The sequence below is a fragment of the Callorhinus ursinus genome, unplaced genomic scaffold (genome assembly GCF_003265705.2).
Source record: "Callorhinus ursinus isolate GAN/ISIS: 27379988/994484 unplaced genomic scaffold, GSC_fseal_2.0 scaffold34, whole genome shotgun sequence".
NCBI lineage: Eukaryota > Metazoa > Chordata > Mammalia > Carnivora > Otariidae > Callorhinus > Callorhinus ursinus.
The window spans coordinates 6,239,782-6,262,818 of NW_027397096.1; the positions used below are offsets into that span (position 1 = coordinate 6,239,782).

Genomic DNA, 23,037 nt, shown 5'->3' on the forward strand with positions numbered 1-23,037 from the left:
GATTAAATAAGATGGAGTATTTGAAAGATTTTGTCATCTCTAATGTTCTTCCCCTAGGTAAACTCCCCTACATCCTTTGTGAGCCCTTTCTCAACCCAACCTGGGCCGAATGAACCAACCTTATCCAGAGCCCCCACAGTGCATTGCCCAGGCCTCTCTTAGAGCACAGACCACATTGTATTATAGCTGGGTGGCCAGGGTCGTCATGTACGGGCGTGCAGCTTGTGCACTGTGCAAGGGTGACTGCCAGTAAGATGAATTGGGACTGAAATCTGGCCTGGGCTTTCTTCACCAAGGCCTAGAATGGGTGCATCCACCTGCAAGAAAAGACTCCCTTATCTAGTGGCACAAAAGTACCCTACAGGCTGGCATGGGCTCTGGAGTCAGATGTATCTGGATTTGAATCCTGACTTTGGGTCCCCCTTTTTTTTTTAAATTAAAGATCCTATTTATTCATTCGAGACAAAGAGATACAGAGAAAGAGAGAGGACAAGCAGGGGGGAGAGGCAGAGGGAGAGGGAGAAGCAGCCTCCCCTCTGAGCCAGGAGCTGGACGTGGAGCTCGATCCCAGGACCCTGGGATCATGACCTGAGCCGAATGCAGATGTGCCACCAACTGAGCCACCCAGGCGCCCCTCTTTGGGTCCTTGAGAAAATTATTCACCTTCTCCAAGCTTTAGTCCCCATCTTTATTTTTTATTTATTTATTTTTAAAAAGTTTATTTGTTTACTTAAGTAATCTGTATGCCCAATGTGGGGCTCGAACTCACGACCCCAAGATCAAGAGTTGCATGCTCTACTGACTGAGCCGGCCAGGCACCCCTAGTCCCCATCTTTATAATGTGAGAAAGTGCTGTGCACCCAATAACTAGCATTCGCCTCTCCTTGTAAGCCCCACGAGGCCTGAGACCTGGCTTGGTTCTAGGCACATCAGGGTGCAGGCGAATGGTATGTGGGCACATTGCTTCCCCTGTCCTCGTGGCAAGCCCACCCCCGGCGTCAGTCTTCAGGGTGTGGCCAGGGTGTGTTGTGAGTATGCTGTGCATATTCAGGGACTGGGAGAGAGGATGGTAAGAGTGCCCGCAAAAGACTTTGACAGGGGTGCCTGGGCGGCTCAGTCAGTTAAGTGTCCGACTCTTGATTTCAGCTCGGGCCGTGATCTCAGGGTTGTGAGATCGAGCCTCATGTCGGGCTCTGCACTGAGCGCGGAACCTGCTCAGGATTCTCTCTTTCTCTCTCTCTCTCTCTCTCTCTCTCTCTTTCTCTTTGTCCCTCCTGCCTGTGCACTCTCTTCCTCTAAAAATAAATTTTAAAAAATAGTTTGTATAAAATAAAAAAGATAACAGTTTGATAACATGATCCTTTCTTGAGCTTGCAGTGAATGAACATGGAGCCCCAAGCTCTGCCTACGTTTCCCGAACTCCTCCTGTGCCACCAAGAACCAGATCCAAGCTTTGTAGGCATGGAGAGGATGAGAATGGGGATCACTGGAAGGGGTTCATCTGGGAAGGCCTACTGGAGGGGGCGAGCGTTAAGCCAGATTTTGAAGGCAAAAGACCATAGAACCCAGGAACAGAGAAGGGGGACTGCAGACAAAGGCTCATTCTACGTGGCCTGCTCTGAACTCAGATCCTCTCTGGTTACTCCCTCCTGACACAGCTTCGAACCCCTGTGCCTTGGGCTAGTTCACCTGGCCAGCCCTGTCTGGACTTCTGCCTAGGGTTAGCCAAATGTCCCCTGCTAAGGCCACAGTCCCAGGAATATGTGGATAGTCCCTGCCTCGGCTCCCCAGGCAGCCCTGTGGGCTCTGAGGTTGGGAGAGCTCTATCTCCTCATAAAAAGGGTCTAGAGTGTGGTCGTGGAGGGCAGGTGGGAGGCGACAGAGGTCCCAGGAGGCTGGGAGTTAGCAGGACCGGCCACCTGGTCTCTGGGAATCAGACCGACCACAGCGAGGCAGCCAGGACTCCAGTGAGCATTCATCATGGCAGCATTAGGCTGCTGAGGGGAGGACCAGTCCACAGACAAGGCTCTAGAACCAGTTCCTGGGCTTGCCAGGCATTGCAGGTCCCTTAAAGGCCCCCAGGAGTGATGGCCTCCCGCAAGCACAGGTTTGGGTTCTAGTCCTAGAGACCTCTCTACAAACTCGCCCATCTAACCAAGGTCTGCCCACCTCTTCCCAAGCGAGGATGTCTGAGGACGCGAACTCCTCATCATCTTTCAGTTCTCACTCATGATCCTTTCTTGAGCTTGCAGTGAATGAACATGGAGCCCCAAGCTCTGCCCACGTTTCCCGAACTCCTCCTGAGCCACCAAGAACCAGATCCAAGCTTTGTAGGCATGGAGAGGATGAGAATGGGATCAACGGAAGGCCCTCCCCAACCACCATGGGACCAGGCTGGGCCCCTGCCTGCTTGCTCCCTCAGCAGCCTTCACACGGAACCATGATTGCTGCTTAGGTTATTTGTCCTGAGCACCGTCACACCCGCCCCGCCCCCCCGTGTCTGGCAATGTGCTGATACTTAGTAGTGACCCAGTAAATTGTGACTGACGGCTGACGGACAGGTGCACAGAAGGAAGGAACGGTGAACATCAGTATAGGTTCTGGAGTCATACTGGGTTTGAACTTGGTGGGTTCCTAAAACTCTCTGTGATTTGGTAGAATGGGGATATTCCTAGTCCTTACCTAACAGGTAGACCAGTTAAGAGTATCCAGTGAGCCCAACACACGTGAAGAGCTTAGAACCACCTCGGCCACAGAAGAGCTCAGTGAATATTGCTTCTTGTTAACTATTATAGAAGAAGGAGGAAGGGGGATGAGCCCTGGTTAGTCCAAGGAATGTGCTGGCTAGGGAAACGGGTCAGGGCTCCCCGAGACTCCCGTTCTGACCCTTTGCCCCACCATGTGTCCTGCACAGATGAGCAACAAGCGGTCCAACAGCTTCCGCCAGGCCATCCTGCAGGGGAACCGCAGGCTCTGCAGCAAAGCCCTACTGGAGGAGAAAGGGCTGAACCTCTCCCAGCGGCTGATCCGCCACGTGGCCTACGAGACCCTGCCCCGGGAGATTGACCGGAAGTGGTACTACGACAGTTACACCTGCTGCCCCCCGCCCTGGTTCATGATCACAGTCACACTGCTGGAGGCAAGGACTGGGGGTGGGGAGGTTGAGGGGAGCTGCTCAGGCTTGGGGAGGCGGTGGGGGCGGGGGAGCAGGAGACTAGCTGAGATCCAGAGGGGAAGGGTAACGTCTTCTCCCCGAAAAGGCAGTGGTCGAGGATCAGTTGTCATTTGCCAATCCGGCCCCGTGACAGTACCTACAAGTGTGGTCCCAGCCCCTGGGACCGCAAGGCTATCCCGAGGATTATTATCAAGCGATCCTCCCCACGGCAAAATTCCCATATTTCCACCCCTACCAAAACCACAGCAACACAAGCAATGTAATAAGCTTGTTGATTTGGGGGTAGTTAACTCATTAAAAACCGAGTGATTTTAGTTATTTTAGTTCCTCCCGGAGTGAGTAACTTGGGCAAGTAGTTTGCTCCCCTGGGACTCCACCGCCCACCTGCAAAGTAGGGATAACCAGACCTGCTCTCCTCCCGTAGGACTCCTCTATCCTAGAGCAAGAGCGGCTGGTGGTGCTTTCTGAACGCAAAAGCATTACACATGCATATGGGAGGGGGTGTTTATGAATAGGTAAATGTGGGCTTAACATTTTGAAAGAATCTTCTCCCCTTAGGGAATCATCCATACCTACTGTTACTCTAACCGTCTTCTGCTTATGCAATAGAATCCAAAGGGACGAATTTCAGAATCAGTGCCCATGTGTGAGAAACTCTGAATTCTTTTGGCTGTTCAGCCTAGAACCTCATGGGCCCCCAGCCCCAGCTCCTGAACCACATGCTATAGTCTGCAAAGGTTTCTCTTCCAGAGCCATGGGCCTAATTACCACCCCCGCCCCCCGCATATGTTCTTGTAAAGTTGATGCTGAATCCAGTAACAGGATCATTAAGCTCCGTGGCATCCTCCTTCTTTTTTTTCCTAAATCAGACTAGCTGCTCTGTACCCCCGCGCTCCTCCATTTGTTGTTATGTCTTCATCCAAGTCCATGTTGAAGATGGGATTTTTCTGAGATATTCTTGGAATCGTTCTCCAAATGCTTTCTGTGTTGGACTATTCATTAAGTTCTATTTGAGGACCGGTAATAATGAGCTGCCTTGGGAGCTGTATTTGCTGCCCAGAGGACAGAGGGGTTCCCCCATAGAGCCCAGGGGAGTCCTGCTGCGGGGCCTGAACCCCACACTAATTATAGCTTCGTTTGCTGTGTGCGTGACGGGCACTCGGCTGGCTCTTCGTGTACTTTACCCCCTTCAAACCTCATGACCACCCTGGAAGGGTAGGCATTGGCATCCCCATTTCCAGATGAGGAAACCAAGGACCAGAGACTTCAAATAATTTATCCAAGGTCATCCAGAGAGGCCAGATTGAGTGTCCAGATTGGTTTCACATTTCCAGAAACTTCAGCCATGTAAACTCAAACTGCCAATCTGGAAGAAAATATGGAAATAACTATTTCCAAATACTTGTACTAAAGCCCAAAGCTTTTGTTTTACATACAGTTTTAGGAACTTGGTTTTCTGGTTCCATAACAGGGAATGGAAGGGACATGGTAAGAAACTACTAGAAGGGGCTCACGACCAGCCAGCAACAGGGAGTAAGAACCTGGTTGTTGTACCTGGTTAATAACCTGCTGCCAACCTGGCAGTATGGGAGAGAACGAAAAATTTAGAAGCAGACCTGAGTCTTAAAGAAACACAGGAATTTGGGGGCTGTTTTCTGTAGGAGTAAAAACCCCCATCAGTTGCTGGAGAAGACTTTGCTCTAACAGCCCAGATCAATACCTGAGACAGCTTTAAGAGTATGCATACACCCTGAGGAGGAACACAGGAATGTGAGTGATGCATTTTCTTATTTTATTTTATTATTTTTTAAAAAGTTTATTTAAGTAATCTCTGCACCCAACATGGGGCTCGAACTCACAACCACGACATCAAGAGTCACGTGCTCTTCCAACTGAGCCAGCCAGGTGCCCCTGAATGATGAATTTTATTTTATTTTTTATTTTTTTTTGTTAAGATTTTATTTATTTGTTTAAAAGAGAGAGAATAGGGAGAGAGAGAGAATAGGATGAGAGAGAACCCCAAGCAGACTCCAGACTGAGTCCTAATGCGGGACTCGATCTCATGACCCCGAGACCATTACCCGAGCCGAAATCAAGAGCTGGATGCTTAACTGACTGAGCCACCCAAGCGCCCCTGAATGATGCATTTTAGAAAGAGTCTAGAAAAAAAACAACAACACCTTTTTGGGGTAAACAAGGATGCTTCAGTCATCTGCAGAAATCAGCTCATGTGGAGTGTTGGTGAGGAGGCAGAGAAATGGGAGCCCTGCTGCACTGTGGGTGGGAATGCAAACTCGTGCAGCCATTACTGGAAACAGTATGGCGGTTCCTAAGAAAATTAAACAGAACTACCATATGATCCAGCAACCCCACTTCTGGGTATATACCTGAAAAACATCAAAAGCAGGGACTCAAAGAGATATTGGTATACGTGTCTCCATGGCAGCATTATTCACAATAGCTAAAATGTGGAAGTAACCCAAGTGTTGAATGAATGGATGAATGGGTAACAAACTGTGCTCTGTAAATTCAGTGGAATAGTATTCAGCCTTAAAAAGGAAGGAAATCCGGGTACGTGCTATAACACGAGTGGACCTTGAGGACACGATGCTAAGTGAAATAAGCCAGCGACGAAAAGACAGACACTGTGTGAGTCCTCTTGGATGAGGTGCCCAGGGGAGTCAAGTTCATAGAGACAGGAAGTAGAATGGTGGTTGCCAGGGCTGGGGGAGAGGAGAGTGGGGAGTTGGTGTTGAATGGAGACAGAGTTTCAGTTTTACAAGATGAGAAGACTTCTGTAGCTGGTGCAACAACATAAATATACTGAATGCCACTGAGCTGTACATTTAAAACTGATACAGATGGGAAATTTTTTCTTATGTGTATTTTGCCACAGTTTAAAAAAATCTACTTATGTGGCATTGCCTCTTCTCCCAAATGAGTATGTAAGTTATTACTGCAATTCGTTGGGGTTTTTTAAAAGATTTTATTTATTTATTTGAGAGCAAGGGAGAGCAGAGAGAGAGAGACAGCAAGCGCGGGGAGGGAGAGGGAGAGAGAATCTGAAGCAGACTCCCTGCTGAGCACAGAGCCCGACGTGGAGCTCGATCCCATGACCACGAGACCATGACCTGAGCCGAAACCTAGAGTCTGACGCTCAACCGACTGAGTCACCCAGGCACCCCACTGCAATTAGTTTAAAACCCTCTGAGCCCTTCCTGCCTAGCACTTGAGGAGGTGTGGGCCCAGCCCCTGTGACCATGCTGTGACCATTTAATACAAAATAACCAAACAGAGGGATGCCTGGGTGGCTCAGTCAGTTAAGCATCTTCTTTTGCTCAGGTCATGACCCCAGGGTCCTGGGATCGAGCCCCGAATCGGGCTCAGCAAGGAAGCCTGCTTCTCCCTCTGCCTCTCCCTCTGCCTGCCGCTCCTCCTGCCCCCCTGCTTGTGCTCTCTGTCACATAAATAAATAAAATCTTTAAAAAAAAAAACCAAAAACAACCCAAAACCAAAATAATCAAAGAGAAGTGCGGGGAGAGGTGGTTGAAAGCTAGGCTGGACGCTGGCCGTACAGGTGTCCCTCATTCTCTGAGGAGGAAAGGGGACAACTTCCAGTAGGGATCCCAAGGGTTAGTCAGCGCCAGAGGGCTCGTGGGCAGTCTGGCGTCCGTAACAGGCCCTCGCCGTCCTGTGTTTTCATCCAGGTTGCCTTTTTCCTCTACAATGGAGTGTCGCTGGACCAATTCGTGCTGCAGGTGACCCATCCGCGGTACCTGAAGAACTCCCTGGTTTACCACCCGCAGCTCCGAGCACAGGCGTGGCGCTACCTGACGTACATCTTCATGCATGCGGGGTGGGTACCTGCCTTCTTTCGCTCTGGCCAGAGTGCCCGTGGGAAAATAGGAGGTCCAGAGAGCCTAGATTGAAATACATGTTGTTTTAGTTTATTCTTATCTGCCTGGACACAGCATTTGAGGTGGCTCCTTTATCTAATACCAAAATATATGTGTTACTTATTGACAGCGTGTGGGAAGGGGGAAATGGACGGATGAAAATGCTCAATTTAAGCCCACAGTGAGAGCAGTATAAATGTAGGTTATAAGTTTACTCTGAGCTTCCTGGTGGCCAAGGCAAAAAGGGAAGTGTGGATAGCAACCAAGTTCATTGTCCACGAACTCTGTGTGTGTGTGTGTGTGTGTGTGTGTGTCCCTAAGTGAAATAAAGGACAAATTTCTTGAAAGTGCCTTTTTCCCAAGGTGGTCTCCATAGGTGGTGAGAGTCTTTTTGAGGAATTCTAGCAATACTGGTAGTTTCTGTTGACAGATATGTGGCCTCTTTGGGGGCTGGAATACAGTCAGTTCTCACGGGTGCCTCCTACCCCATGATAAGGACCTACTGTCTGGCCAGGTGACCACCCGGGTCCCAGTCCCCTCTTGACTGGAGACTGTTTTTCCACAGTAAAAGCACTGAGTTGGGAAAGCTGAGTAGCCAGACACCCAGACCTTTGTTGTGTCTTCTATGGCCTCTGCAGAGAGAAGCGAAAGGGCTCACTGTTCGCCTGGGAAAAGCTCTGGGGGTGCTTGTCCCTGGGGTTGGAAATGGGAAGAGGATCGTTCTGGTCCCTGTGGCTCCATTATTCCCATTCCTTAGCAGAAAGACCCACAATGGCCAAGAGGGAGCCACACTGTGAGCCTCCCCTCCTGCTGAGGAGCCTCCAGAGCAGCACAGGTGCCAATCCCTAATTGGCTGCACTTACTGAAGAGGAGTTTTGGGGTGAACAGGCATGTCAGTGGTTACCAATGGCTGGCTCCACTCTGAGCCAGAGAGGGGATGGTTCGCACAGGCTGACGCTTTGCCTGCCGTGTCTCAGGCTTTGCTCTCACAGGACCAAGGAGCAGAACAAGGCGGCGCATCATGCATTGGTCTTCTTGTGAACCAAGGAACTGGTGGGGGGAAGGAGGCTTCCCTGCCCAGGCTGCCCAGCCTCTGACTGCACATGGGATGGAACTGCCTGTCTTGTTTCTGGGACTGCCCTCTGGCCTTCCCTGAGCCTCTGGGGTGAGGAACAAGCATGCACAAAGCCTCCAAAGCCTCCTTGTCCATTCCCTGCCTCTGGGAACTAAAAGCCTGGAGGCCGAAGTGGACAGGGCACAGAGACTCTTAGCCGAGGCCCATAGGGGTGGCCTCTGGCCTTTCTCTGGCTGGTGCTTCTGATGGGGCAGTGCCTGCCTGGGGGAACCCTGGGAGGAGCCTCCTGGTGTGTGATTTTTGAGGGAGGGTGGACGGTGCTGCAGCAGACAGGAGGTAGGGATGGTTGGCCAGCATGTGGGGCGAGCCCAGCAAGGTGACCTATGACCGGGAGGCCCACTGTGGACTGGTGAATCCAGAAATCAGTGTGGTAGAGAGGAAGGAGCTCGGCTTGGGAGGCAGGAGCCCTCTCTTGGCGTCTTCCAGTCTCGGGCTCTCATCTGTAAACCAAGGACTGAGTCTGATGCTACCGTCCAACTCCTTTCCAAGGCATTTGTCTGACGCTTCTAACCCTTTGGCACAGTCGGTGTGGGCTAGAAAACTCCAGGCATGGTGGGAGTTTAGGACAGAGCCGCATCTGTCTGAGCTACCTTGCAGGTGCTCTCCCGGGCAGGCAGGTGCCCACGTGGACCCGAGCGGCACAGCAGTTGGCCTCCAGGCAGGGCCTTGCCGACCAGGGCCAGGGCTGTGACCCAGGCCAGGGCCCCCCCTGATGTGCTCTATTACCCTATAACTTAACCATCCCCAGGAAGCTGTGCAGATGCTGCAGGCTCAGTTTAAATGAGATAATGGATGTTAAAGCGTTTTGTAAACTTGAAAGCACATAATTTGATGTAGTGACAGTAATGTTACAGTTTTTTCTAGTAACAGGTGCACTCAGCTAGACACCATTTAGCAACAAGATCTGGTCACAGGTGTATGATAGTATAAAAAGGGAAGTATTCACAGAGTAAGAAAAGCCATCCCTGGGAGTTTGGGAGTAGAGAGTGTTCCTTCTCACACCAGGAGGGAGAAGCTTCCCCTGTGAGATCTTAAGGGATAACTTTGAACTCTTTAAGTTCTAGGGGCGTCTGGGTGGCTCCGTCAGTTAAGTGTCTGCCTTCAACTCAGGTCATGATCCCAGGGTCCTGGGATCGAGCCCAGCGTTGGGCTCCCTGCTCGGCGGGGAGCCTGCTTCACCCTCTCCTGCTCCCCCTGCTTGTGCTTGCTCCCTCTCTCTCTTTCTCTGTCAAATAAATAAAATCTTTAAAAAAAAAAAAGAATTATTCAGTTCTAAGAGATTCCTCTAATGCTTGCTTTTGTTTGTTTGTTTGTTTTAATGATTTTATTTATTCATAAGAGAGAGAGGCAGAGGGAGAAGCAGGCTCCCCGCTGAGCAGGGAGCCCTGTGCGGGACTCGATCCCAGGACCCTGGGATCATGACCTGAGCTGAAGGCAGACGCTTAACCATCTGAGCCACCCAGGCACCCCACTAATGCTGCTTTTGTTTTGAAAACATCTTTCCTTTTTTTTTTTTTTAAGACTTTATTTGAGAGAGAGAGCGCGAGAGAGCACAAGCAGGGGGAGGGCCAAACAGAGAGGGAGAAGCAGGCTCCCTGCAGAGCAGGGAGCCGGACGCTGGGCTTGATCCCAGGACTCTGGGATCACGATCTGAGCCGAAGGCAGACACTTAACTGACTGACCCACCCAGGCGCCCTGAAAACATTTTTCTCTTACACATACAATAGTGAGCCCCAGAGCACCCTTGTAGCCTGGTGAGTGGAGCAGATTCTGCACACCAGGAACCTGAGCTGTGTGACTTTAAGCCGGGCAGTGCCCCTCTCCAAGCCTTGGCTTCTCATGTGTCAGCTGAGGGATTTGCTGGATCTCTACCACAGTTAGCTGCCCTCTTCACTATGGCAGGTGCAGACATTGCCAAACGCTGCCCAGGCCCTGCACCGTTCCTGTCCCAGGTGGCAGGCAAGGTATGCTCTTTCCAAGATGGTCTGTCTGCATTGTAATTCCTGCCCCCACTCCCAACCCAGACCATGAGCTCCTCAAAGCAGGTATAATTCACTGCTGGATCCCCTGCATCTTGGCATACAGTGTTTGCTGAATGAATGATGGAGTGTGGTCTTTCTATACAGGATAGAACACCTGGGACTTAACGTGGTGCTGCAGCTCCTCGTGGGGGTGCCCTTGGAGATGGTGCATGGAGCAACCCGTATTGGGCTTGTCTACGTGGCTGGTGTTGTGGCAGGTAGGCAGGTGGGCCACGAATCCACAGAGGTAAACTTCCCCAAGGCGGCCAGGAGACCCCACGGGACTGGGCAAGTCCCAGGCTTCCAGGGACACCAGACCCCATCCCCAAGGCTCCTAACTATTAGGGCTGTCCTCCGGGCCAATCTCGCCACCGCCCCAGGGGGGGCTGGAAAGGGGCCTACCATCCACAGGGAGAGGCATGTAATGGCAAGGGGAGGAGACTTTCCGTCTTTATGCTGCCATGTTGAAGCTGTGTGAGCTTGGGGAAATTCCTTAACCTCTCTTGGCCCTGTTCGGTTTTAGGAAGGAACTAATCAGATTTGCCTGTAGGGGGTTAGGAGGGCAAGAGGGGGATGACAAGTGGAGTAAGAGGGCCGTGTAAAGCATGCTGGGCGCGGTGAGATTCCTGCAGGGACATCCAAGGTGTGGGTGGGCCCAGGTCCGTCCCAGCCAGGCCAGCACCTGCCCTCCTGATTGACCCACTGCTGACCGGAAACAGTCTGGCCTGAGACGTGGTGAGCACCCATGCAAGCTGAAGGAGACTGGGGCCCCGCTGACTCTGCTCACACGGCGGAGGACCCTGACCTTGAGGATGGGAAGGGTACCCTATGGCCAGCAGGACTCCCCCTCTCCCTCCCCAGTGGAGGTGAGGCAGGCTGGGGTGAGCTGGGGAGAGCAGGCTGCGTTTCTGCAGGAAAAGTCTGCACCAACCAGGTTTCTGAACAGAGGGCTCTCCCTCGTGATGTTTCCAAGTTTATATAGCTGGCTTTTTTTTTCTTTTTCTTTTTACAAGGTTTGCCGCCTCAGCTCTTCACCTTGACAGCTGTGCCCAAGGGAGCTTTGTGTGTGTGTTTAAGTAAGATCTTAATCCTTTCTGAGTGGCATTAAAATTGTCATCAGGAGGGCAGGGCACCGTTGACCTTGTAAACCACAGGCACACAGGGACGCTGGGAGTAACTGATGTGGCTTCAAGAATCTGAGAGGGAAGGGTCCCACCCCACCCACCCATGCAAGGCTGGTCTGCTAGTTCAGGAACCCTCAGCGTGGGAGATTGGCCCCACAGCTTCTTCATTTCTCTGTAGGCTGAGGGTTGAAAACTTGGCCACCTTGGACAGCACCCCCACGGACAGCACCCCCACGAGCTTCTCCCGGCATCCAGTACCTTCCACATCCTTGAACAAAAGGTCTAATGAGGAGCTCTGTGCCAGACTTGCTCAGCCACCCACGCACCCCCCCCAAGTCTTGACATCTTGAGATTTATAGCCACATTTTCTCTACCTAGATACCCAGAGACCCAGATGGTTAATAGCGAGGAACAGGAAAGACACTCATAACACTTGCAGTTAGTAGTCAATTGGAAGGGAGTGCCAATAACCCAGAAGACAGAAATCAGATTCAAGATGACTCAGGCCTCACCCAAACCAGATGACACTCAGCAGGGAGGCTGCGCTGGTGACACTTCCCAGTGACACCAGTGCAGAGGGGGATGGTGCACCAACGGAAGGGGGGAGCTTGCCAACTAACCAGCAGAGTGTGGGGCTGTCTCATAAAGCAAATAACGTGTACTATTCTGTCGGAGGCATTGATTTAGAGAGGGCACTCTGGTCGCCGTATATCATGTCATTGATCTCCAGGATCGAGTTGATGGATCTGCCTGTACCCCTTCCTCCCTCTCTACTCTGTGTGCATCCCAAGTCCGAGAAGGGGCCCCCTTCACAGACAGCCGGGTCCTGACTGGATACCCAGTAGTTAGGAAGGGCCTGCCTTCCTAAGGCAGGTACTAGCACTTTCCACTTGTCACAGGTACAGAACCCGAGACTTGGCATGCCTCAGCAACTTGCCCAAGGAGACTCAGTTGTACATGGTGGAGCTGGCCCCAGACCCAAGCCGCCCGACCCCAAAAGCTTGCTTCAAACCACTGCCATATGCAGTGAGAACCAAAAAAGCAGGCCTTTTCCTTTGTGCAGATAATTCATTGTCAGAAACCCAGGGAGGTTTTTTTTTTTTTTTTAATTTTATTTATTTATTCATGAAAGACAGAGAGAGAGAGAGAGGCAGAGGGAGAAGCAGGCTCCCAAGGAGCAGGGAGCCCGACACGGGACTCGATCCCAGGACCCTGGGATCACAACCTGAGCCGAAGGCAGACGCTTAACCATCTGAGCCACCCAGGCGCCTGGGAGGTCTTAATAGGCATCGGGCCCTGCCCTTTAGTTCCTGCCCGGTGAAAAAGCTCCAAAGGCAAGTCCGTCACAATTTGTAGCAATGGCAGCTAACGTCTGCCAGGCGCCATAGGGGATTCTTGCACATTGTGTCCTGAATTCACCAAGTCTTACGAGGTGGGTACTGTCACCCCCATTTTATAAGAGGTTCCGAGAGGTGAAATGACTTGCTCAATTTTCTCAGAAGGACTAAGAAGTACTAGAAGTGAGTGGAAATCCTTCCTCTGCCCAGTGCTTGAGGCCAGTGCGTCTCTTGCTTCTAGCTAACAAATCCATGGCTGAAATTTTAGATACTGTAAAAGCCAGTATTTTAAGCTCTTCGGCAAGCTCTTCTTATAGATTATGTAGATTATAAGCCACGTGTGCCTCCCCAGAGCCTAACACAGGGTTTGGCATATGTTAAGCAACAAATATTTGTAGAACAAATGGAAGAATACATACATAAATAAAGTTATATTGCTTAAAGGTAGATGTTCTGCTGATTTTTATTGGGATTTTTTTTTCTTTTTTAATGGCCAAGGGAGACGTTGGAAAACACCTGCTTTAAATATTTCAGGCTAAAATTATCGCAGCTGTGCATGATGATAAAGTCTCCAATTTATCTGCATGCCGGTGTGGACCCAGAATTTTTTTGAGAAAGTTCACAGCCCCGACTGGAACTAGTCCTTGGGCCTGCTGCTGTGCAGAGATGTGTGTGTCCCTCCAGCTTGCCATTCTGTCCCCATGACCTCTGGGGAATTCATACTGGCCTTATGGAGCTGTCATCCGTTAGGTTAGTTTCCAAACAGCTTGTCAGGAATCCTGCTTGGCCCAGGCTTCCTGCCCCCAGGGGTGGCCTTTATTACTCTTATTGATAGGCACACATGCCCATGCTTGTATTTGACCTTTCCCAACTCCCTCTAGTCCAGGGCTAAACTGCAGCCTCTTGAGGAAAGTCTTTCCACCACACGTGGAGGACCGGTGAGTCCAGATTGTTACCTCCAGGATTCTAGAACCAGGATCCAAACCTCGGATCTTGGATCTCAGGCCAAGATTCAGGTGATTGAATCTGTGATCCGGAAGGAACTCTTGAGGTCCCCTCTGGTGGGTGGCAAATTTGACTCCCCAGGCCCCACCCCCCTTTAGCCATAGGCTCCCTGTGCTCTGCTCCGTGGGGTAGGGGTGTGGGTAAAGTTTCCTTTGAAAAGAGGGTTTCTGCTGCTTAGAAGTTGAAAAGCCTTAGACCTCTTGATTTCACAGATGTGAAAGCTGAAGCCCAAAGAATTCAGGGGCTGTGCCCAAGGTCATACGACTAGCCAGTCACGCCCCCATTCCAGACTCCCACCACAATCCCAAACTGACCCCTGAGGGGTCGGGGACTTCTACCCATGGGTAGGGCGAGAGAAGGGTCAGTGTGGGGAGGCTGGACCCTGGACGGTGTGTGGATTCCATCGCACCTGGGAGGCCGGGCGAGCAGAAGCTGGGCGGGTTTGGTGGGACCTGTGAGAGGAAAGAGGCCAGCCCGGGGAGGCTGGGGCTTCCTCTGTCCACGCGGTAATTAATGAGCTGCTCGGGCAGCCAGCCCTCCGCAGCCCTGCAATGCAGCTTTCCTTGCTGTGCGGGCCTCCGGGAGAGCGTGGGAATCCTTTGTCATGCAGATCCCACCGCCTGCCTGTTTGCCGTCCTGGGATTTTTTTTTTTTTCTGTTATATATGGCTGACCCCTTGGCTAGGCAGTTAAAAAAAAAAAAAGTTATCTGACAATAGATCAATACCTAATTAAAGCCAGAGGGAAGGCATGAAAGGGGAGAAGAAAGATTTATAGTTACCCTGGGAGGGGAGAAGGACTTGGGAGCCCCCCGTTCATGGCAATGCTTTTTCCTGGGAGATCACATCCCCCTTGAGACCCAGAATTGGCTGTGGCTATCTCTTACTTGAAGGATCTCAGTGAGCCACGGAGCCCTGAGAGAAGTCCAAGGGGGCTGGTAGGGGAGAGAAAGTGGATGATGTTATGGGGGTTCTCCATGCTCAGGGGTGTCAGGTGGTCTGGCTCCTGGCCTTGGCCCAGCCCCCGCCTAAGTAGCAGACCCCCCACCTCTGTAGAACCTGCAGAGTTTGGCCTTGGGCCGGTCCCTCCTGTCTCCACCCAGGCAGAGGCTAATTGGCTCTTGAGCCTGCGGGCATTTTCCAGTGGTGGTTTCTGCACACTCACCCAGGCCGGCCACTTCTCAGCCTCGGAGCCCTGGGCTCTACCTCCCAGTTATTTTTAGTCTCCCGTGTCCTTCCCTGGAAGCCAAAGCATTGATCCCACTTAAATGAGACCAGAACAATACATTTCCCTTCTCCTCTCTGCTCGGTTTCCCATCCAGCACAAAAGTTTGTCATCCCCCAGACCAAAAGTCTACACCCTTCTTTTCCCCCAGAGGGTATGACATCATCTCTCTCTCTTCCCTGGGACTTTTCAAGGACATTTTTCCTCCAGAGAACAGCCCCCACCCTGCTCCGGAGATCCTGTTGGCCTTTGGTAATTTCACTCTTTCACTTGGCTGGAGGGAGGTTGGAGGTGATGCCAAGCAGGTTTCTAGACGCCGGTGAGCAGAGCGAGCGGTGGTGGAGGATGGATGTTGACCTCTGTACCAGTCTGGGGAGTGGCTGCTGTCGAGGCCAAGAGCACGGGCCTTGTGCCACAAAGCTGGACTCACATCCTGGTTCCAGCCCTTCCTACTGAGTGACTCTGGGCTGAGTCTCCTCACCTCTGTGGTGTGGCCACCGTCTCTGTCCTCAAAGGATTAAATGGGACCATGTAGGTAAAGCACGCGGCCAGTGTGTGATGCATGGTGCCCATGCACTACTTCTGCTTCTACTATTTCTTGATCTTTTTAAAAAGATTTTATTTATTTATTTGAGAGAGAGAGCGCACAAGCAGGGGGAGCGGCAGGCAGAGGGAGAAGCAGGCTTACCCCTGAGCAGGGAGCCTGATGCGGGACTCGATCCCAGGACCCCGGGATCATGGCCTGAGCCGGAAGCAGCCGCTTAGCCATCTGAGCCACCCAGGCGCCCCTCTGCTAGTATTTCTTATTGCCCTAAACCCTGAGATGACACCAGGTGAGGCAGAGGCTGCCCTGACAGGCAGGTGATCCCCCCCTCCACTGGGTCTCCTATAAAAGAAGTTTGAATCTAATGGTTCTTTCAGCCATAAATTAGGCCTCTAGGGGGCTCCAGGACAACATGGGATGAAGGCCAAGAGGAGATGGAACCTTTTGCTCTAGGGTCTTACCCCAAGGCTGCTGGATACTAGGGCCTGGGGCAGGGGCGGGGAGCTCACTCCAGCATCCTTGAATTCCCGATCTCTCTCTGTACCAGGGTCCTTGGCAGTGTCTGTGGCTGACATGACTGCACCGGTCGTGGGCTCCTCTGGAGGAGTGTATGCGCTCGTCTCTGCCCACCTGGCCAACATCGTGATGGTGAGCACCTCCTGTCCCAACAGGCCTGTCTTGGCGTCCCCTCTGCACCTCAGTCCTTGTCTACTCTCCAGCTCAGACCCGGAAATGCCAGGCAGACCTGGCTGATGGTAGGGCTCACAGACGCTCCTCACTTTCTGCAGGCTCATTTCAAATGGGGCCCTTCCCTATATGATTCTTGGTTTTTTCTTCTTGGCTATGAAGTTACCCATTTCCCTAATTCTATTTTCCCACCTGACTTTAGAAAATGTTGCAGTAGGGCTCCTGGCTGGCTCAGTTGGAAGAACACGTGACTCTTGATCTTGGGGTCATGAGCTCAAGCCCCACTTTGGGCCTAGAGTTTACTTAAAAAAAAAAAAAGGAGACGGGGATGCCTGCAACTCTTTTTTTTTTTCTCTTTAAGATTTTATTTATTTGAGAGAGAGAGCACAAGCGGGGACAAGAGGCAGAGGGAGAGGGAGAGGCAGACTCCCTGCTGAGCAGGGAGCCTGACGCAGGGCTGGATCCCAGAGGCTGGATCCCAGGACCCCGAGATCGTGACCTGAGCCAAAGGCAGATGCTCAACTGACTGAGCCACCCAGGCGCCCCTAAGCGTCCAACACTTGATCTCAGCTCAGATCTTGATCTCGGGGTCGTGAATTCAAGTCCCGCATTGGGCTCCATGCTGGGCGTGGAGCCTACTTAAAAAAAAAAAAAAAAAAAAAAAGCACTTTAAAAAAATGTTACAATCCTTGACCCCTAGTGGCAAAATCGGGACTTGGACCCACAGCTCCTGACAATGATTCAAGTGTCATTTCCTTACACCAACCTCTTACAGTGGTGGGACACTGCCCTTCCTTTCCCATGTTCTTCTTTGCCTTTGCCTGAAAGGCATTCTAGGGTAATGGTTAAAGAGCACAGGCTCTCTGGAGCCAGTCAGCCTAGATCTGAATCCTGGCTACCTGCTTCCTAAAGAGGGATCTTGGGCAAATTACTTAACTGTGCTATACCTCAGTTTCTACATCTGTGAAATGGGATGATATGTGTGATAAAGGAGATAAAGCGAAGATATAACCACGCCGTATAAATGTTAACTCCCTACTCCTCCCAGAAGAGGCCAGAGTGGACTCAGAATAGAGACGGAGTCTTCAAGGCGAGAAATTGGAATCAGTTTAGTAGTCTCAAGAGGAGGCCAAAGTCCTTGTTTTAGAGGCCGTTGGAAGGAGGGGGCCTTTAGGCAGGGTCCAGGTTTTTTACTCATCCCCAGTACCTGGCACAGGGCCGGACAAATGGCAGCTGGTGCCGACTGAATTTTTTTATTTTAAGCAATCTCTGCACCCAGCATGGGGCTCGAACTCACAACCCCGAGATCAAGAGTCGCATGCTCTGCTGACTGAGCCAGCCAGGTGCCCCCTCCCCCTCACCCGCCGACTAAATTTTGAATGAAGGAAGGAAGGAAGGAATGAACAGTGTCTAGAAAAGGCGTAGCTTCCCGCCAGGGTCCTCCTGTTCTCACCTCCCTCCTCCGTCACTGTCTTCACCCACGTGGCGGATGTGTGAATGCTCAGTTACAACAGCCTGGAGTTTCCTGAATTCTCCCGTTTCTTCTTTATTATTGCCACTGTCACCTGCCGGCCCAACACACCATCCCTTTTCTTTTCATCAAAGTCCCCTTTGTACATTGAGAGAGAGAGAGAGAGAAAGAGAGAGAGGGACAGGAGGGAAAGAAAAAAAGGGGGGAGGGGAGAGACGGACAGACAGACACTGACAGCACTTGCTACCTGTCTGAATTTTGGCAACTTCGTGTGAGCACCTGGAGAAAGCCAGCAGGTGTGGGAAAGCTCGTGTGAGTGTGCACGCACACGTGCGCTTACACATGCGTGTGCAGACACGCGCGGCCGGTCTGCTGAGGAACCTGGCAGCACGGGGCTGCCTCGCATGGCCCTTTTAAATGGGTCATTCTGTATCAGTGCTACAGCTTTCCCCAGACACAGCTCTTTCCCTGAATTCCATCTCCGCCGCCCCCCCTCCCCCTGCCCCAGTTCCTTTTTGTAGGGGCCCGAACTGCTAACAAACCCTCCTTCCCCCTAAGATGTGTGTGTGTGTGTGTGTGTGTGTGTGTGTGTGTGTGTGTGTGTACGAACAGCACAACGGAGAGAAACAGACGTGAGTTCATAAGATGCCCGGTTTCCACGCCCTTCCCTGCCGCATGGGAAACAGCCCCGAGGCCCCCCAAGTTCCCGCGGTGAGGCCAGAGCACCCCAAGAACCGTGGGGTGTGGGGTGGCGGTTGAGGAGGGAGGGGTGAACGCCGTCTTGTTCCAGTTTATGCTTCTTTCCGGCAAGTAACCCATGGCCTGTGGCGGTGGAGATGAGCAGTCCCACTGGAGAGCCCATTGCCCTTCTAGAAGGACACAGCTTTCCCTGGCCCCTGGGAGCTTTGCAGTCCCCGGAGCATGACGTCGTGGTAGCCTTTCCCTAGAAGGTTGTGTGGTGCTTATTTGATGGGGAAAATAAATACCTCATGTTCTCATTAGAAAGATTGGTTTCCTTTCAACAAGAGGCCGCCTTTACCCACAGTAGCTCAGAGCCCAGCGCTTCAGAGATGCGTTAGGACAAACCCTATAAGGTGGCCATTTCGGCAAGAAGCAAACATTGGCAGTTTCATGTGGTTCCGTCTACTAGATACACTAGTATTTTAAATTGCCAAATGAAGATTTGCTCTGCGTGTGTGCGCAATAAAGCGCCTTGTCAGAACAGATAGGAGAAAAGAGCAAGACAGTCAGAAAATCTGGATTTGAGTCCTGGTGTCACCATCTTAAGAGCCTCTGCTCTCTCATCTGCAACCCCTTCTCTACAAGGTATTTGTGAGAAAGACAGGAAAAGGGTGGATGGAAAAATGCTTTCCACGTGGCGAATCACCACACAGCTGGGGGATCCAGTGTGTGCACACGTGTGTATGTGTGTGTATGTGTGAGTGTGTTTATATATCCTCGAATACATGTAATTTTTTTTTTTAGATTTTATTTATTTATTTGACAGAGAGAGAGAGAGAGAGAGAGAGAACACAAGCAGGGGGAGTGGGAGAGGGAGAAGCAGGCTTCCCGCTGAGCAGGGAGCCCGATGCGGGGCTCAATCCCAGGACCCTGGGACCATGACCTGAGCCGAAGGCAGACGCTTAACGACTGAGCCACCCAGGTGCCCCGAATACATGTAATTTTTTAATATTTATCCATTTTGCCTGTTATCTGCAGAGAACAATGAGAAAAATGCATCCTTTTTACTTCAGATACAAAATAGAAAAGTGTTGAACACTTCTATTATCAGGACTGTTTCAGTGAGAGATTCTGCCTTAAATGAAAGCATGTCTTATTTTTCATAAAAATATTCTGAGTTCCAGGGATACTTGGCTGGCTCAGTCTGTGGAGCATGCCACCTTTGATCTCGGGTTTGTGAGTTCGAGCCCCACGTTGGGTGTAGAGATTACTTAAAAATAAAATCTTAAAAAAAAAAACCCCAAAACCACTTTGAGTTCCAAAAAGCTTGCAGTTTATATCAAAGGATTAAGTTCAGAAAATATTTCAACAAAAAAACTGGATGGCATAGAAGACCTGCAATCAAGACTTGTTAGTTTAGGGACGCCTGGGTGGCTCAGTCGGTTAAGCGTCTGCCTTTGGCTCAGGGCATGATCCCAGGGTCTTGGGATCGAGTCCTGCATCGGGCTCCTTGCTCAGCGGGGAGTCTGCTTCTCCCTCTGCCCCTCCCCCTGCTTGTGCGCTCTCACTCGCTCGCTCTCTCTGACAAAGAAATACATAAATTAAAAAAAAAATCTTAAAAAAAAAAGACTTGTTAGTTTAAATGCTAGAAGTAGGGGCACCTGGGTGGCTCAGTAAGTTAAGTGTCTGCCTTCAGCTCAGTGCATGATCCCAGGGTCCTGCGATCGAGTCCCGCGTCGGGCTCCCTGCTCAGCAGGAAGCCTGCTTCTCCCTCTCCCACTGCCCATGACCCCCCACTCCCACCCGTGCTCATGCTGTCTCTTAAATAAATAAATAATATATTTAAAAAATGCTAGAAGTATAAAGATACACATAATTGAATAATTTATAAATTGCTTTTTGCTGGGGCCCACAGGGCAGCGTTCCATTATTAAATATACAAGATGTTTACTTACACTTCACTCCGTACGATGGATGTTTCCCTAAAAAGTGTTTGAGATCTCAGTTTTTGCAACAGGACCATATTGTCAAAGCACAAAGAAACACTGTTGTCTAAAAGACACCCGAGATCTCTATGTTGTAAGGCTCATTTTATTAATAAAAATCCTCTCGTAGGACAAGTAATTGCTCCCTAATTTATCTGTGTCATGCTTTCCCTTTCCTTGTGCTGGGTTTTCAGGAAGTCGTTTCTACCAGGGCATGTAAAACCATCAAGCCCCCACCTGGGTTTCAACCTCTGTGCTCTTAACTGGTCAATGAGATGCCGAGGGGACTGGTCACCACCTCGTTTGCTGAGGGTGGGTTCTTTCTCACCCTGCAAGGCTCTGGGAGAGAAAAACACAAAAAAGGCCTGCAAAAGATGTGTGTTCCCTGGAGCTGCAGCTGTTTCCACATTTATAGCAGCAGTGCTGGCTATGGGGACATTCTTTCTCTTTCCTCTTATTGTTTCACTGCAGCGCATTTTGTTGGAGGGAATAATGGGTCGGGAAAATGAAGCAGCTGGTGGGAAGGGGTGACTGTAGTTGAACCCCTCAGGGCTGTGAGACAAGTCATTGATCCACGTTCGCTCAGCTTTGGGGGCAACTGGAGCGGCCAGCAGGAACAGACAGAATGTGACCCTGTCTCCGAAGTGGGACAGACAGAGCCCTGGACTCATCGTTAACTTACTCTAACCTTGAACCAGCCCTCCTGGACTGACTCTCAGTTTCTTCTTCCCCAAAGTGTAGGGTTGGAGATGTAACTGGATCAACCTGGCCAGTTCCAATGCCTTCGGGGGCCATGCAGCGATTCTAAAGGGAGCTGGCCTGGGGAGGCTGGGGAGTCTGGGGAGGCTGGAGCTGCCCGGCTAGTCCAAGGTCATTCAGAAGTTTTAAAGGTGCTGTGCAGGGCAAACCCACTGTCTTTTCCTCAGGTCTCGATGATCGTATCAGACACTTACATGATGCTTACCACATTGCCAGGCGGTGTTCTTAGTGCTTTACTCACATGAATTCATTTTACTTTCACAACCCAGTGAGGTAGGTAATTGAGATAGGCACTAATGGTACCCCAGATTTACAAATGAAGACACCAGCCAAAAAGGAGTTCTGAGTCACATCACCAATGGCCTTGCCAGACCAAAGATACGGAGGGTACTTTTTTCTTTTTTTTTTTTATTATGTTATGTTAATCACCATACATTACATCATTAGTTCTTGATGTAGTGTTCCATGATTCATTGTTTGTGCATAACACCCAGTGCTCCACGCAGAACGTGCCCTCTTTAATACCCAGCACCAGGCTAACCCATCCTCCCACCCCCCTCCCCTCTAGAACCCTCAGTTTGTTTTTCAGAGTCCATCGTCTCAAAAGTATGGAACGCTTCACGAATTTGTGTGTCATCCTTGCACAGGGGCCATGCTAATCTTCTCTGTATCGTTCCAATTTTAGTATGTGTGCTGCCGAAGCGAGCACTGGAGGGTACTTTTGAAGTTAGACCCCAGATAGGGCCTGAAGGGGGCATGCATGGACCTCAGCTGAAGGACAGAGTGGCCAATATATTCTAGACTGATTTTACCTGATATTATCACTCAGAACACAGTGAAAGAGACACTGTCTTTAGGTAAGATGTTCATTCAGAGGGTTTTTATGAGGAAAAGGAATATTGGAAGTGTTCTGTATCACGTTTGTTTTTAATGGTGGTAAAATATACCATGAAGCCTAAAATTTACCATCTTAACCATTTTTAAGTATCCAGTTTAGTAGTGTCAAGTACATTCTTGCTGGTCGGGCAATCATCACTACCATCTATCTCTAGAACTCTTCATCTTGCAAAACTGAAGCTCTGTATCTACTAAACAACTCCCCGTCCCTCCCTCCCCCAGCCCCTGGCAAACACCGTTCTACTTATTTTCTCTATGAATTCGACCACTCTAGGTGTCTCATAGAAGTGGGCTCATACAGACAGTATTTGTCCTTTTGGGACTGGCTTATTTCACTTAGCAAGATGTCTTCAAGGTTCGTTCGTTACAACATGTTAGAATTTCCTTCCTTTTAAAGAGCATGATATTCCCTTGTAGCTCCATTCACCCGTCCGTGGACACTGGTTTGCTTCCACCTCTTTTGGTTATTGTGAGTCATGCTGCTGTGAACATGGGTGTCACTTTGAGGGGAGACTTAGGATCCGTGGGTGGACATCACAGGGAGGCAAAGCCTGGCCGGACGGTAGCAGGAAGAATTTTTCAGTGGTTAGAGCCCCTTCACAGGGCTGCCCATGGTGGGAGGGCCATTTTGTCAGCAGCTGGGCAGTAGGTGTCGCCCTTTGGGAGGAGACAGTCCGTCAGGTGACTCCTAAGCACCTGCCCATCCCAGGGTTTCCTCCTGCAGGACCATCAGCCAGCCGAGCTGGGTTCGATTGGGTTACCAGATCCAGTGGAGGCCACCGACCCGTTTTGCTCCCTGTCTTCTGGTGGGGCTTCTCTGTGGGCAGCCACCAGCAGGTGACAACGTTGCCCACCATCTGCTTCTTAGCACAGAACATGTCGGCAAGCAAAGATGAGACTTCCCCACCTGAAGAGGGGCTGCGTGTCGATCACCTCACCTTTTGTGACGAGGGCTTGCTGGCGAATACTAGGGGAAAGGGAGGTGATGCTCGGGACGCCAAATGCCTTCTGCAGGATTTCACCCTCTTTTTGGCGGTTCCCCTGCATCTTGATCACTCCACCGAAGCTTCATAAACATTATTGTATGAGCCAGGGCT

At 50.7% G+C, this 23,037-nt stretch overlaps 1 protein-coding gene and 1 non-coding gene across 4 annotated transcripts in view; one reads left to right on the forward strand and one right to left on the reverse strand.

Annotated features, from left to right (window-relative positions):
- The window catches only part of RHBDL3 (rhomboid like 3), a 49,142-nt gene that overhangs the window by 18,247 nt on the left and 7,858 nt on the right, over positions 1-23,037 (forward strand). For all 3 annotated transcript variants that reach the window (XM_025851477.2, XM_025851478.2, XM_073879416.1), the window contains 4 exons: positions 2,915-3,139; positions 6,883-7,031; positions 10,333-10,445; positions 16,008-16,108. In XM_025851477.2, coding sequence (XP_025707262.1) covers positions 2,915-3,139; positions 6,883-7,031; positions 10,333-10,445; positions 16,008-16,108 — 588 coding nt within the window. The remainder of the gene's footprint in view (positions 1-2,914; positions 3,140-6,882; positions 7,032-10,332; positions 10,446-16,007; positions 16,109-23,037) is intronic.
- LOC112808480 (U6 spliceosomal RNA) lies at positions 21,646-21,752 on the reverse strand. Its single transcript, XR_003204356.1, has one exon. It is a non-coding gene; the product is annotated as a U6 spliceosomal RNA (small nuclear RNA).